Source organism: Peromyscus leucopus, chromosome 17 (genome assembly GCF_004664715.2).
Source record: "Peromyscus leucopus breed LL Stock chromosome 17, UCI_PerLeu_2.1, whole genome shotgun sequence".
Classification (NCBI taxonomy): Eukaryota; Metazoa; Chordata; class Mammalia; order Rodentia; family Cricetidae; genus Peromyscus; species Peromyscus leucopus.
The window spans coordinates 39904214-39917553 of record NC_051077.1 but is presented as its reverse complement, the minus strand read 5'-3'; the positions used below and the strand labels follow the sequence as shown (position 1 = coordinate 39917553).

The 13340-nt window shown below is 37.5% G+C and overlaps 1 protein-coding gene across 1 annotated transcript in view; it reads right to left on the bottom strand.

The window, feature by feature from the left end:
- Positions 1-225: 225 nt before the first annotated feature.
- Positions 226-13340, bottom strand: part of Hpgd (15-hydroxyprostaglandin dehydrogenase) — a 28986-nt gene continuing 15871 nt past the window's right edge. The window contains exons 5-7 of the mRNA XM_028860910.2: positions 4020-4096; positions 2691-2854; positions 226-1208 (exon numbers count right to left, since the gene is read on the bottom strand). Coding sequence (XP_028716743.1) covers positions 1070-1208; positions 2691-2854; positions 4020-4096 — 380 coding nt within the window. The 3' untranslated portion in view covers positions 226-1069. The remainder of the gene's footprint in view (positions 1209-2690; positions 2855-4019; positions 4097-13340) is intronic.

Below are 13340 nucleotides of genomic sequence, written 5' to 3'. Positions count from 1 at the left end.
CATGTACTTTCACTTTTACTAGTATCATTTACTGCTTACAAATAGCATTACTCAAGGTGAGTGTATTTAAAGATCTTTAAATATCGGATAATGAAGAAAGCAAAGCAGAACTATTTCTCACTTTGTGTTATTAATATGAGTATATGTACAAAAACATTTTTAGTTTGGAATATAACGGAATTGGTTTTATCATCTCACTAGGTATACATGTAAAAGACTAGGTAATTTATGTGAATTAGAATAAAAGAGTTTTATTGAAAGATAGGCACTTTTGAAATCAGTACAAACCAACAAAGAAATAATCAATAAAAATACACTTGAATCACTTCTTAATAAGCATATACAGTACATATAAAACTTTACAATTTCCTCCTTTATTGCTATAACTGTTGTTGAAAGTTTCATTCCTGAGGTTTATGGAATCTATTAAATTTCTAAAATTAGGAAGGAAAACAAAAACCATCTTCCTTGGTTTGAGGCTGAAGTGTGAATCTTCAGTGTTAGTAAAAATATCATTTTCCCATACATCAGACATTTTATTTGGACATGGTCCCACTGGAATTCATTCCCTAACTATTGACCCGCACACAAACCATATCTTCAAAGAGTTGAAATGTTTAGCTTGTAGATCATGTACAAGCTGTTATTACTAAGTATTTCCATTGCAAAGTAGCCTCCCCCTCTTGAAGTGCAAACATATAAAGTGAATCATTTAAGATCTGTTTTGATTTAAATAACAATTCAAGTATCTCCTCTCTGAAAACCATTAATATTTATGAGCCACAGTGATAAATATGTTTTCTGAAAGGCAGAATATCTCTTGAATATCCCGTGTTTTGCCCTTAGATTATGTAGGTTATAACCCAGTTTTGGCTTGCGCTATATTTTTGCTAGCTTATTGTACATCTTTATCTATACATTTAACTAATCATTTAGAAAAATATTAACATCAGACACAGACAGGTAGGTTTCATACTACAGCATTTCATTTTAAAAGCTATATTAGTAAAGATGCAGTCTGAGTGAGTCCCTTGTGCTTAATTTCAGTGATGGCCAATGCTTCAGATGTTCATGGAGCTTTTACAAAAGATGGAGTGATGTCATAATCTTGAAAATGAATTCCTTTAGATGCTGTGATCTTCATGATGGCACCATTGAGAGCATCATCTTCAATGAGTGTCATTAATCCATTGGCGATGATTGATGGGCTAAAAATGAAGGAAACATTTGTATTTTGAAAATAAATGAAACTAAATAACATCACAATATTTTCTTAAGCAGCTGCATGCTTGTCATAGGGAAATATAATTCATTAAGCTATTGCTACCTTCAATTTTTATTCATTGAGATGCTAAGTAAATTATATAACAAATTTAGTGCTCATTGGGCAATGCATTTGAAGTCATTAATTATATTGCTAAAAATGTTCACTTTCTTATCTAGACCAGATCAGTAGATATCTGACTTACTAGACAGAAACTCCACTGGAGGAAAAATAGAATCAATTAATAGCATTTATTGAAGATCATTTTTACCAAGTGCCATTTTAACTACATTCCATGATGTATATCATCTTATTGGTCTGCCAAAGATTCCTAAATTTGTTATACTATGCCTTTACATGTGAGAAAACTGATACTTTCTGAAGTTTGGTGGAGAAGTTCATGGTCAGTGGTGGAGTTAAAGCTGAGATTTGATGTAGCTTTGACTCCTTCAACACAACAGCTATAATTCTATGTTGAGAAAAACTCATCTAACTCATCTTGCAAAAGCCTCACATACTTTTTTTTTAATGAAGGATACCCTTATGCCGTGGCAGTATATTTGGATTTTATTATTTATTTTTTGTAAAAATTTTATTGTGAATAGATTCTTTTTCCTGTATTATATTCTGATTATGGCTTCCCCTCCCCCAGCTACTCCAGGATCTTTTCACTTCCCCACCCACTCAAACCACATCTTTCCTTTTTCTGCCACACTAGAATACAAATAAAATAGGGATATTAAAAATAATGATGATAAAATAAAATTAAACAAGATTAAAAACAAATAAACCAATAGAAGAAAAACAGCCAAAGAAAAAGCTCAAAAAATATGTATAGACACAGAGACACATCCAGAAATCCCATAAAAATACACAATAAGACTTTTTTAAAAAGCCCTGGAAAGGCATTATGAGACAACCCCTAAAAATGCCATTGAGTTTGTTTTGTGTTGTCTGTCTACCATGGAATATAGGATCTGGCTTTAGGAGTGATTTGTATGTCCACTGAAGAAAACTAATTTTTCATTTTCCAGTGGCTCTCAATTGCAGACAGCTTCTGGGTTAGGGATGGGGGCATGTGTCTGCTTTCTGTCTCAGTGCTGGAACCCTATCTGGCTCAGACCTGCTCAGGCCCTGTGCATGCTGCCACAGTCTCTGTGAGTTCGTATTTGTGTCAGTCCATCTATAATTACCATGGTATAATTACCATGAAAAGGGAACAAATATCATTTAGAAAAGAAATCTGATAAAGGCTGAAGGCTGTCTGTTTTCAAAGCAAAATTCATAACATTTAACCACAATTCTATTCCTCCTGCCTGTTTTTCCTGTCAAAAGTTTGTCAACCCAAACCCTGAGATTTGTATCATTTTCTAAAATTTAAAACTTTAAAAAGATTGCCACTGTGAAAAGAAAGAGTTTTACTTACTCCAGGATTCCATAGAATTTCATCATCGCCTTGATCTGATCCTTATACTCTATATACTGGCCCATGTTTTCTTCTTTTTCAATGGACTCAAGGATGGGTGTGTTGACAAAGCCTGGACAAATAGCGTTCAGTCTTACTCCGCTCTTCATAAGGTTGGCAGCCATCTGCCAATGAGAACACAGTTGAGGGCTTCAGGAACTTTATAAAAGTACAGTACAGGACACCGGAACTAACAGTTCCTTAAGATCCTCATGGAAAGCACACTCATCAGATAGGCTCTGAGACATGGAACAATTACCAACATGCATGTAAGGTATAAACACACAGAATTCATTCATGAAAGCTCCAGTGCATTCGCTGTTTTAAAAGTATCGACACTGGAAAACTCCTAAGATTACAGAATTAACCAAGCTGCTCTTCTCTACTGGGACCTGAAGCCAAGCAACTGAGGCTTTTTTTTTTTTTAATGCAAAATCATAATAAAAGTTCTACTACTTGTGAATTCAATATTGTCACACTATGTAAACTTTTCATTATACAGAAATACACATAAAACAAAGTTGAATACTGGGGGATTGATCAAAATGTTTTCAGCTCAGGCCTTTCAGTAACTTTTCAGTAACTTCTCCTTTTGTTTCTTCCAGAAATGATGGCTCAGCATTTACTAATTCAGCATCTGCAAGTAACTTCCTAACTGCTGTGAACAATGAGAATCGACTATAGAAATAGCCAGTGATACATTTAAATTCGAAATATCTGCTTAGTAACGGTTTATCTTCTTCTAAAATATTGAAATATTTTCAAATTAAGTACTGAGGTCTAATCAACCCAAATTAAGAGTAAAGACTACTTTCCTTCTCGAGAATGATTAACCCTGATGCTTCTGCTTATGATTTCTCCTTGTTAATGTGAAACACTTCATCTTTCTCGTCCTTTCATCCTATCCAGTACCACTCAGAGACTTCCAACTATCCTTTTCTGTTGTCTGTGCTTCATGATACATTTTCCAAACAGCAGGCAAAATTCTATTAAGTGTTCTATATAAGGACTCCTGACATTAATATTGCAGAAACTGTGCACAGTTTTAAAAACAAAGAGAATTTTTCCATTATTTAAAATATTCATTAGTGTCACCTAATGACATTGATATATTCTTTATTTCGTCTTCTACATGATCGAAAATGTTTTTATCATAAGGCTCTAAGTGGGACGTCTCCTCCATCTTTCGGCTAGATTTTTTTTTAATTTGTATTTCTTCTAGTCTATAAAAATTTGGGTTTCATCGATGAGCACAAGGAGGAAGAGAGGCTGTGGTTCTGATTTCCTCACCGCTGCCGAGCGTGTGAATCCGATTATGCCGTGCTTGGAGGCACAGTAAACAGGTTGTTGAGCAACAGGCATAAGTCCTGAAAGAAAGGAAGAAAAAGTCTAAAAGAAGCTGAAGTTTTCATAAGTGGACCATCTTATAAAGACTGTACAAAGGATGGCTTTTGGTCACAGCACTTTAAGGTGAATCTTGAAAGTACACTGGGGTGCAACAGCAGAACCCCGAACAAACAACCACCTATCTGACTTGAGTGACTGCTGCTGCCAAGCTTATTTCTCTCGTCAGTCCAAACTAAACAGTCAGATTTAACTACTCATTTATGTATTTTCCTGTCTGATGAGTTTCTTCCACTAACCTTATTTTCCTTTTGAGACAGAGTCTCATTGTACATCCCAGGCTGTCTTTGAACTTGTAATCCTCCTGTCTTAGCCTTCCAAGTACCAGGATTATGGGTGTGTACCACTTTTCCTGACTCAGGTGATCCAGCTCTAATAATTCTTTTTAAACATGTAATTCCTCTCGGTCAGGAAATAGTGACTGGCCCCCGGTTACTGTGAGATTCATTCACATCAAGTATCATATTCATGTTAAATTATTCTGCTGATAGGTGCCAGTCTCCACCCAGCTAACTAGTCACACAACATCACCACCACACAGTTGAAAGTGCCATGCCAAAGTTCAGCAATAAAGTCAGACCTTAACCACTCCCTGGGTGCCTTCCAGGCTTCCATTTATGAAGCATGTTTGCCCAAGAGCAGCTTAAATCCCTGACGAGGGTAAATCACACTTAGTACACAGTGATCTCAAGGTACTAGAACATGTTGGTCCTCTTGTTGTTTTGCGTCAGTAAAATGTGCAAGAATTTACAATGTCTCCATAGGGTACACAGGGATGTCAGATGTGTAAAATAAAGAGAACAAGGGAGTGTAGCCAGATGGTACTGTGTATGTCCCTGTGTCACGTGTATTTGTTACAGGTATATGGGACAAAGGTAGTGTTTGCAGGATGGTGTTCACATCCTGTGCAGAAAACAAAAGGTGCATCTTTAATCACAGATAAGCTAATTGACACTGCCACAGAAATGACAAGAATACTGTTCATAAATATTATCAAAGATGATGACTGAATGACTTTTTGTTACCTAGGTAGAGTGGACAAACTTAATGATCTCTGGTTATTTCAAGGGGTCACACATGAGAAATATATCAACTAGTGTTTTTCTGGATGTGGTCATGAGCAAGCACAATATATTTATGCCATTTCTTTAGAAATAGAATTAAAAATGCAATTGGAATGCCAAAGAGCTTGTTCGCTTTTATATGTAACTATAAAACAAACAAACAAACAAATAAACAAAAACCAACCCAACCAACTTACCAACCAACCAGCCAACAAACAAAAACCAAGGTCTCCCTATATACTCCAGACTGGTCTCAAGTTTTCTATGTAACATAAACTGGCCTTGAACTTTCATTCCTTCTGTCTCAATCCCTGCAAGTGCTTGGATTAAAAGCAGGAGCTACCATATCCCAGTGACCTTGTTCCCATTAAAAAAAATAGCATTGGGTTTTATGAATTTTAACATTGTAAGTTTTCACTGTATTTAAATTTTTACAGCTTTGCTGAGTTATAATTTATATATATAAAAAAGCATATTCTTTTTTTTTTTTTTTTTTTTTGAGACAGGGTTTCTCTGTGTAGCTTTGTGCCTTTCCTGGAACTCACTTTGGAGATCAGGCTAGCCTCTAACTCACAGAGATCCACCTGCTTCTGCCTCCTGAGTGCTGGGATTAAAGGCATGTGCCACCACCACCCAACAAGCATATTCTTAAGATGCATAATTTTGTAAGATTTGACATATGTATAAACAACTGATGCTATGAGCATAAACTATGAAGCTATAAGCATATGACAACAAGCAAGTCCATCACCTTATGATTCTTCCTAATTCTTTCCTTCTGCCCTTCTTTCTCCACCCAAGAAACTACTGATATGCTTTGTTAGTGTTTGCATTTTCTAGAATTTTATGCACACGTAATCACTGAAGTTTTTTTGGGGGGGGCGGGGAGTCTGCTTCTTTCATTTGGGATAACTATGTTGGGACTTATTCATCAATATCTTATTGATATTATCATTATTACTATAATTGTTCTGCTAAACAGCAGTCCACTGACTGATATAGCATTTATCTATACTATGCATTCACTTGGCAATAAATGTTTGGGCTGTTTCCAGTTTTGTGGTATTAAAATTCAAAATAAAGAGGACTCTACCCACCGGTTAGGCATTTGGTCAAATTCTAGATGATTTGGTTAAATGAAGATTTTTTTTTTTCATCACACAGAGGGTGTTGATTTCAATTATTGCCTCTCAGACTTTGAATAGGTAGGGTGGATTATTGCTCTGCAGTGCTTCTTGTACTGGGGTGGGTATAGTGTGACTTTGGGACCCCATTCACATGGTAGTTTAAGTGTCTGTCTTCCTTTGGCTCAACCTCTTCCTCTGTATAGCAAATACAGCTATGCTTCGGAAGCATTGGCTTCTCTCCTTGGCTAGACCTGTAAGCATGCCGAACAACTCTAGACTTGTCCCCGACCCTCTGGTTTCTGTATGTTCCTGTTCTGAATGACTTTATCTGCTCCTGGTGAACATAGTTTTCTCGTTTCTCTCTTTTCGTGGCATGTGCGCACACACAGATGGGGCCCATTTTTCTCAAGGTTATACTCCAGCTTCCCAGCAAGAACCCCTCATCTGCTATTCGTTCCTGACGTGGAGCTTTGTTTTAGTCACAGCCACCTCTCCTGCCAATTTTCTTTACTTAAATTATGTGGATACTAATTCCAACATTCAGGCTGCACTGAATTTATTTCCAATACACACATGAGTAAAATGAAGCACAAAGGCAAACATGCATAAATTAAAATGCATACAACCAATGGGTGGACTAGTACTATATAAAAATATCACTTATATGCACTGTTTTAGTATTTAAATATGACCACTTTGCTTTTTTCTCCAAGAAACTAACAACTTTCACACAGACTGGGAGAAAATACTTCTAAAAGTTATATGTCATAAAGGCCTGATAACTAAATATACATATCAAATTTTAAAACTCAACAGAAAAGAAATGAAAAAAAATTTTTAAATCAGATAAAACTACCTCTCTGAAGAAGATACTACATATAGCAAAGAGGTATATGAAAACATGCTCACTGGGTGGTGGTGGCCCATACCTTTAACCCCAGCACTCAGGAGGCAGGCAGATGTCTGTGAGTTTGAGGCCAGCCTGGTCTACAGAGCGAGATCCAGGAAAGGCTCCAAAGCTACGCAGAGAAACCCTGTCTCGAAAAAACAAAAGAGAGAGAGAGAGAGAGAGAGAGAGAGAGAGAGAGAGAGAGAGAGAGAGAGAGAGAGAGAGAGAGAGAGAAAATATGTTCAACCTCATTATGTCCTCATGAAATTTCAAACTAAAGCGAGGTACCCCTTCATCTTTTAGTGCTGTTTTTGGTCGTCTTTGTACCCACTGTTCCTGGACAACATACTCTCAATTCCTCTCTCCTTGTCACAGGCACACAGGCAGTCACAAATTATTTTCATACTTCAATTCTAGTTCACTAGCCGGAACTAATTAGAATAGCCCAAATCCAGACACTGAGAGTCGCAAATGCTAGTGAAATAGAACAATAGGAATTCCTAGTCATTGCCGGTGGGAATGCAAAATGGCACAGGCACCATGGAGACAGCCTGGCAGTTTTTGACAAAAATGTATTTTTACAACACTACTCAGCAATTGTGCTCCTTGGCACTGACCCAAAGTAATTGAATATGTATGTCCTCGAAAAAACCTGAGAATGGATGCTTCCAGTGGTCTTATTTGTAACTGCCCAAAGTTGGAGTCAAGTGAGATGTCTTTCTATGAGTAAATGAATAAACAGCACACTGTACTTAGCACTAAAAATAAATGGGATATCAAGCCATGAACAGATGAGGCAGAAACTAAATTTTTTATTATGAAGAAACAAAGCTGAACTGCAAAAATGACATATGGTAGGATTCAAGCCATGACTTCCTAAAAAAGGCAAAGCTGTGGAGACAGAGGAAAGGTGTGTGTTTGCCAGGGCTGGGTAGGGGAGAAATGAACAGGTCGAGCAGAGGCTTATCAGGGCAGTGCAGACAGGGCAGCATGTACAATAAGATAGCTGCCAATGTGAGTCAGTGTCATCTCTTCAAGTCTACACCAAGAGTGGACCTTATGAGGAAGTCACAGCCCCATGCCTACCTTCATGATGAAGGGAATGTTAAATTTCAGTGAGGTTTGGTGAATAAAGACTGTACTCATCTACTTCGAGGATCTTTTAATCTAATCAAATATGTGTTCTGGTGGTGGTGATGGTGGTGGTGATGGAGGTGGTGGTGGTAATGGAGGTGGTGATGGAGGTGGTGACGGTGGTGGTGATGGTGGTGGTGGTGGTGGTGGTGGAGGTGGAGGTGGTGATGGTAGGAGACTGAATCCTAATGTAAGTTATGAACTGTAAGTGAAAATGTGCCAGGGTATATTCATCACTGGAACAAAAGGAGCACTTTAGAAGGGTGCTGTTAGTGAAAGAGACTGCTACTAAGTGATAGTAGAGAGGTAGGCACATTCTCTGTACTTTGTGCCCCATTTTGTTTGGACCCTAACACGTCTCTTTTAAAATGAAGCGTACTGAAGACAATATTCTTAGTCTCACTTTGTTTGAGACAGGATCTGACAACTGTATTCTGGCTTGGCCTGGAACTCAAGATATAACCCAGGCTAGCTTTGAAGTCAAGATCCACCTGCCTCACCCTTTTTGAGTGGTGGGATGACAGGGGTGTCCCACTAAGCTAGGCAATGCCATCATTGTAATTAAATCTATCAAGAGGGATTACAACACAGTGGATTGGACCTTGGGTATCAGGGATACTGAGCTCAAATCTTCAATCTGGAATTATGAGCCCATCTGCCATGTCAATTCTGCAGCGATAAGTGGTGCATACTGTAGTGCTTTCTGATGCAAGCCGGGGTAGTAATAAAAGCTACTGTGAGTCTACAGTAAATCACTGTACACAATATGCTTAAAATGATGCTACATCACAGTAACAACATCACTATGAGAGTTAATCTTCATTGTCAACTTGACTACCTTTAGAATTACCTAGGAGACACACTTCTGCATGTGTCTCTGAGGAGGATGTTTCTATAGAGGTGCAACCAGGAAGGGTTGAGTCCTGGACTGAGAAAGAGAAAAGGGGGAGGGGGAGTAGATGAGAGGAGAGAGAGAGAGAGAGAGAGAGAGAGAGAGAGAGAGAGAGAGAGAGAGAGAGAGAGCATTCCATTTTCTTTGCCTCTCAATCTGTCCAGTGTAAACAGGCTCCATTATTACAAGTACACTTCCTTCCTTCCCTGGCATAATTGTTTATATCCTTAAACTGTGAGTTAAACAAATCCTTCCAAACTTATTTCAAGCCAGTCATTTGGTCACAACCATCGAGAGTTAAGAAATACAATTACAATTCGTTATTATTTTTACATCAACATACTAGAACATTCATCATTTTCTCTTAAGATAAAAAATTTAAATTATTGATTAATTGACATATTTACCCATCTATCTGCTTTGCATTTTTTTTAAAAAAAGAAACTATCTTTTTTTTCTAAAATGTTACAAACCTGGGACAGCATCCTAATTAGCAAACCATGGAGTGTTATAAATCCTACCACAAAAACAAAAACAAAAAAAAAAAACTTATGGAAGTAGATTCATATAAGAACTATGAATTTAGTTCCCTTTAAGTGAAAAATATAATCAAGTCCTATTTTAAATATATTCAGCTGCAATGAGGGTTAGATGAGTCCATCTAACCATACAAGGAGTTTTGACAACCCAAGGACTCCTAAAGTCAACTTGCTGAAATGAATACCTGCTAAATAAATTAACTTGTCCTCTTGTGAAGGATTCAAAAGCAGCAGCAACAACAAGACAATTGGTTATGCTGGAGCTGGAGAGCTGACTTGGCAGCTAAGAGTGTATTCGGCCCATGCAGAGGATCAGAGTTTGTTTCCCGATGGCCATATCAGGTAGCTCACAACTGCTTGTAATTTCAGCTTCAGGGGTCTAATGCCTCCATCCCTCTGAGTACGCACAGAGAGATAGACACACACACACAGAGACATAGACACATACACAGACACACACCATAACTAAAACTAATAAAAATATTCTTTTATTTAACATTGTAAGAAATCTCTGATTGGTGCTTTAAAATTGATACTTGATATTTTCTAAGTTAAGCATAGTAGTTTTCAATAATTATGTTTACTAATAAAATACAAGATGGTTCTTTTAAAACACTCTCTCAAGCCTAATGCTAGCCTTTATGTCTGCCAACAATAATAAATTTAAGATACTTCCACAGATAAAATGCTTGTAAAAGTGTAAGGACCCGAGGTCAGATCTCCTGCACCCATATACAAAGCTAGGCACGGTAGTGTACACCTGGAACCCCAGAACTGAGGGGTGGGCAGAGACAGGCAGATACTGAGAGCTCACTGGTCAGCCTGTCTAGATGAGCTCTAGGTGCACTGAGGGACTGTCTGAAAAGTTAAGATGTGCACACAAACAGACACCACACACATATACATAAAATACAGTTTTAAAAAATGAGTAGGGTAAGCAGTGTGTGTACTTCTGTATGAATGAGCATTTATGCCGTAAGCATAGTCATGTCAAGGACTCTAATGCCTCAGACCCATGGAATAGCAGAATCTTTGGCAGGTCAGGTTCAGGGGAATGGTAAAGTCTTCCCTTGTTCTGAATATGGATCTTGACAGTGTGCACAGAAAGTATGAAGCCCAGCATGCTCCTCCTTGATAACTGCACCTTTGGACTGCTCCCTTACCGAGACCCTCTAACTCATTTCCTGGTGCAGTTGCATATAACAAACATGCCTGTCTCCTGGCTGCTGGCTCAATGCTATCAGAGCTCATGGCCCACCCAGTCACAGTTTTTCTTTACATGATGTATCCACTCTCTATCTCTCGAGTCTGGTCAACCCCAAAGCTGTGCAGATCACAACACACTAGAAGGAGAAATTCTTCACACAAAACAAACACTTTCTATGACTATTCAAGGTACTACTAAATAACACCCAGATGATAAAATAATTTATATAGTGTATATAAGACATTTGAAATACTTGAAATTTACTGATATATGTATAAAGTCATAAAGTTTAAAATTCGATTTTCATTTTATTCTCTTCTTAATATTTTTCTATCCATACTTGTAAAACCCAGCCTTAATAGCTATATTTCTCAATAAATAAAAAGTTAATTTTTTTATTTTGTGCAAAAGCTAATATTTTTCTCACAATTGTATAGAATCTGCAAGCATATTTGTTTCTCAATAGATATGAATCATGTAAAATATACTATGTAAAAATACTGAAAATAACTCAATTTATGAATATAAATTGTGAATCCAAACATGCTAATTTTGGAGGCAAAAAAAACAGGATCTAAATCTGTCACATTTTCTATACAACCCCAAAGGAAACTAACCATTTGCTTATCTGTCTACTTTTATCTCCACTTCTTTATATGAGGGGGAAATGGAGAAGTAGCGGGGATCTATTTATCTATGTTTATATCTAAAAGTGACCAAAGAAACTTGTGGACTTCCTCATTATACGGTTTTCACATGACAGAACACGTTATTCAGGGCAGTTCTGTTATTTTTTGGTTAGCTTTGTGTGATTCTGGGACACAGCTTAGGGTCTGATGCACGCTAGGAAACTGCCCTCATACTGAGTCAGCTCCATCCCCATCCCTCAGGTGGCTTTTCTTTTTATTGTTAAGTTTATCGCGAGGTTATATGTGAAAGTGTGGTTTTATGTGTAACATAAAAAGTGACAGAATATTTACAACTATTACATATTTTATAATATGTAATATTTTATATAGTCATATTTATTTATAGATTTATATTATATAAATATATAATATTTATATAAATAGATAAATCCAAGAATATTTTCAGTGATTAATTCTCAGAAAGTTGCTGTTAATATTCCATCAAAATTCTACTTCCTATAAGTCCAGTCCCTACTGTGATGTTGCCAGAAGAAACAGAGATGGCCTTTACCCAATCAGTGAAGATCCCTAATCACAGTGGAAGCTAGCTTCTTGCAATGAACACCTGTGTCCTCTTACCTTGGAATAGAGTTACAGGATCACCCAAAGTCCTATTCCTAAGTAAAGTTTGCAGTGAGAAACACAGCTCTAGAAGACTATTACTTCCCATACTAGGAAACAGTGAATCTGCCCACTTCCTAAACACCTCATTAAAAAAACATTTAAGTTTCCACACCAGTCCTTTCTAATATGTGTCTTCTTAATTATTTTATGATTAAATACAACAAAATTGATACTAGTCTTTCTGGACTAGCAAGGGGAGCTTTGGCAGTGCCAATCAGGAAGTGGGGTTCCTACACTCATGACAGTGTGCATCAGAACCATATAGTAGGAAAAGTTGATCCACTCTGGGACATTCACTAAAATATTGCAAGGTGAGTTTTCTTTTATTATAACTAGTCATTATTACAACGTTTTTCACACTATGTAGTTTCTCTGAAATTAGTGGTTTCGATGACTATTGAAGATAATTCAATGAATTATCTGAATTATTGAATCTGAAGTTGGCTGTTTTGAGGAGGTTGGTTGGCTAGTGAGGTCTTGGCATTCTCTTGTCTCCACCCTTCAATATTGGGGTTACAGGCATGGGTGGCCATGCCAAGCTTGTTGCATGAATGCTGACGATTTGAACTCAGGTTTTCACACTTGCCTATCAAATGATCCTACTCACAGGACTATGTTCCCATCCTAAGAAGCCCATTTGACTTGTTGAGGAGTCTTATGGCCCCACAGTTATCTAGCCATCAGCAATAAGCCAGACTTCATTCTCTCTTGTTCCCACCTGCATTTTTTAAATACTTGAGTGTGTGACAAAATGAATGTTTGTATATCGTGTTTAAACAAAAACTATAGAAGACTCCATGTGGAGAGCAATGGCCAGACCCTCTTCTGGAGATGCAAGTGGAGCACATTCATTTCTCCACTCAGGCTCATCCACTCTGCTTGTTAAACCCATTAACTACCTTCGAAACTGTGTCAGTGGTCATTACTCATAAGTTCTCTGCCCAAGCCAGTATGACAACTTGAGGTTTTCCCAGGGCAGTGAAGGACTCTGCTGGTCTATAAGAAATCATAAGGGCTGAACCAGATGAGCTGATGTGGCCTG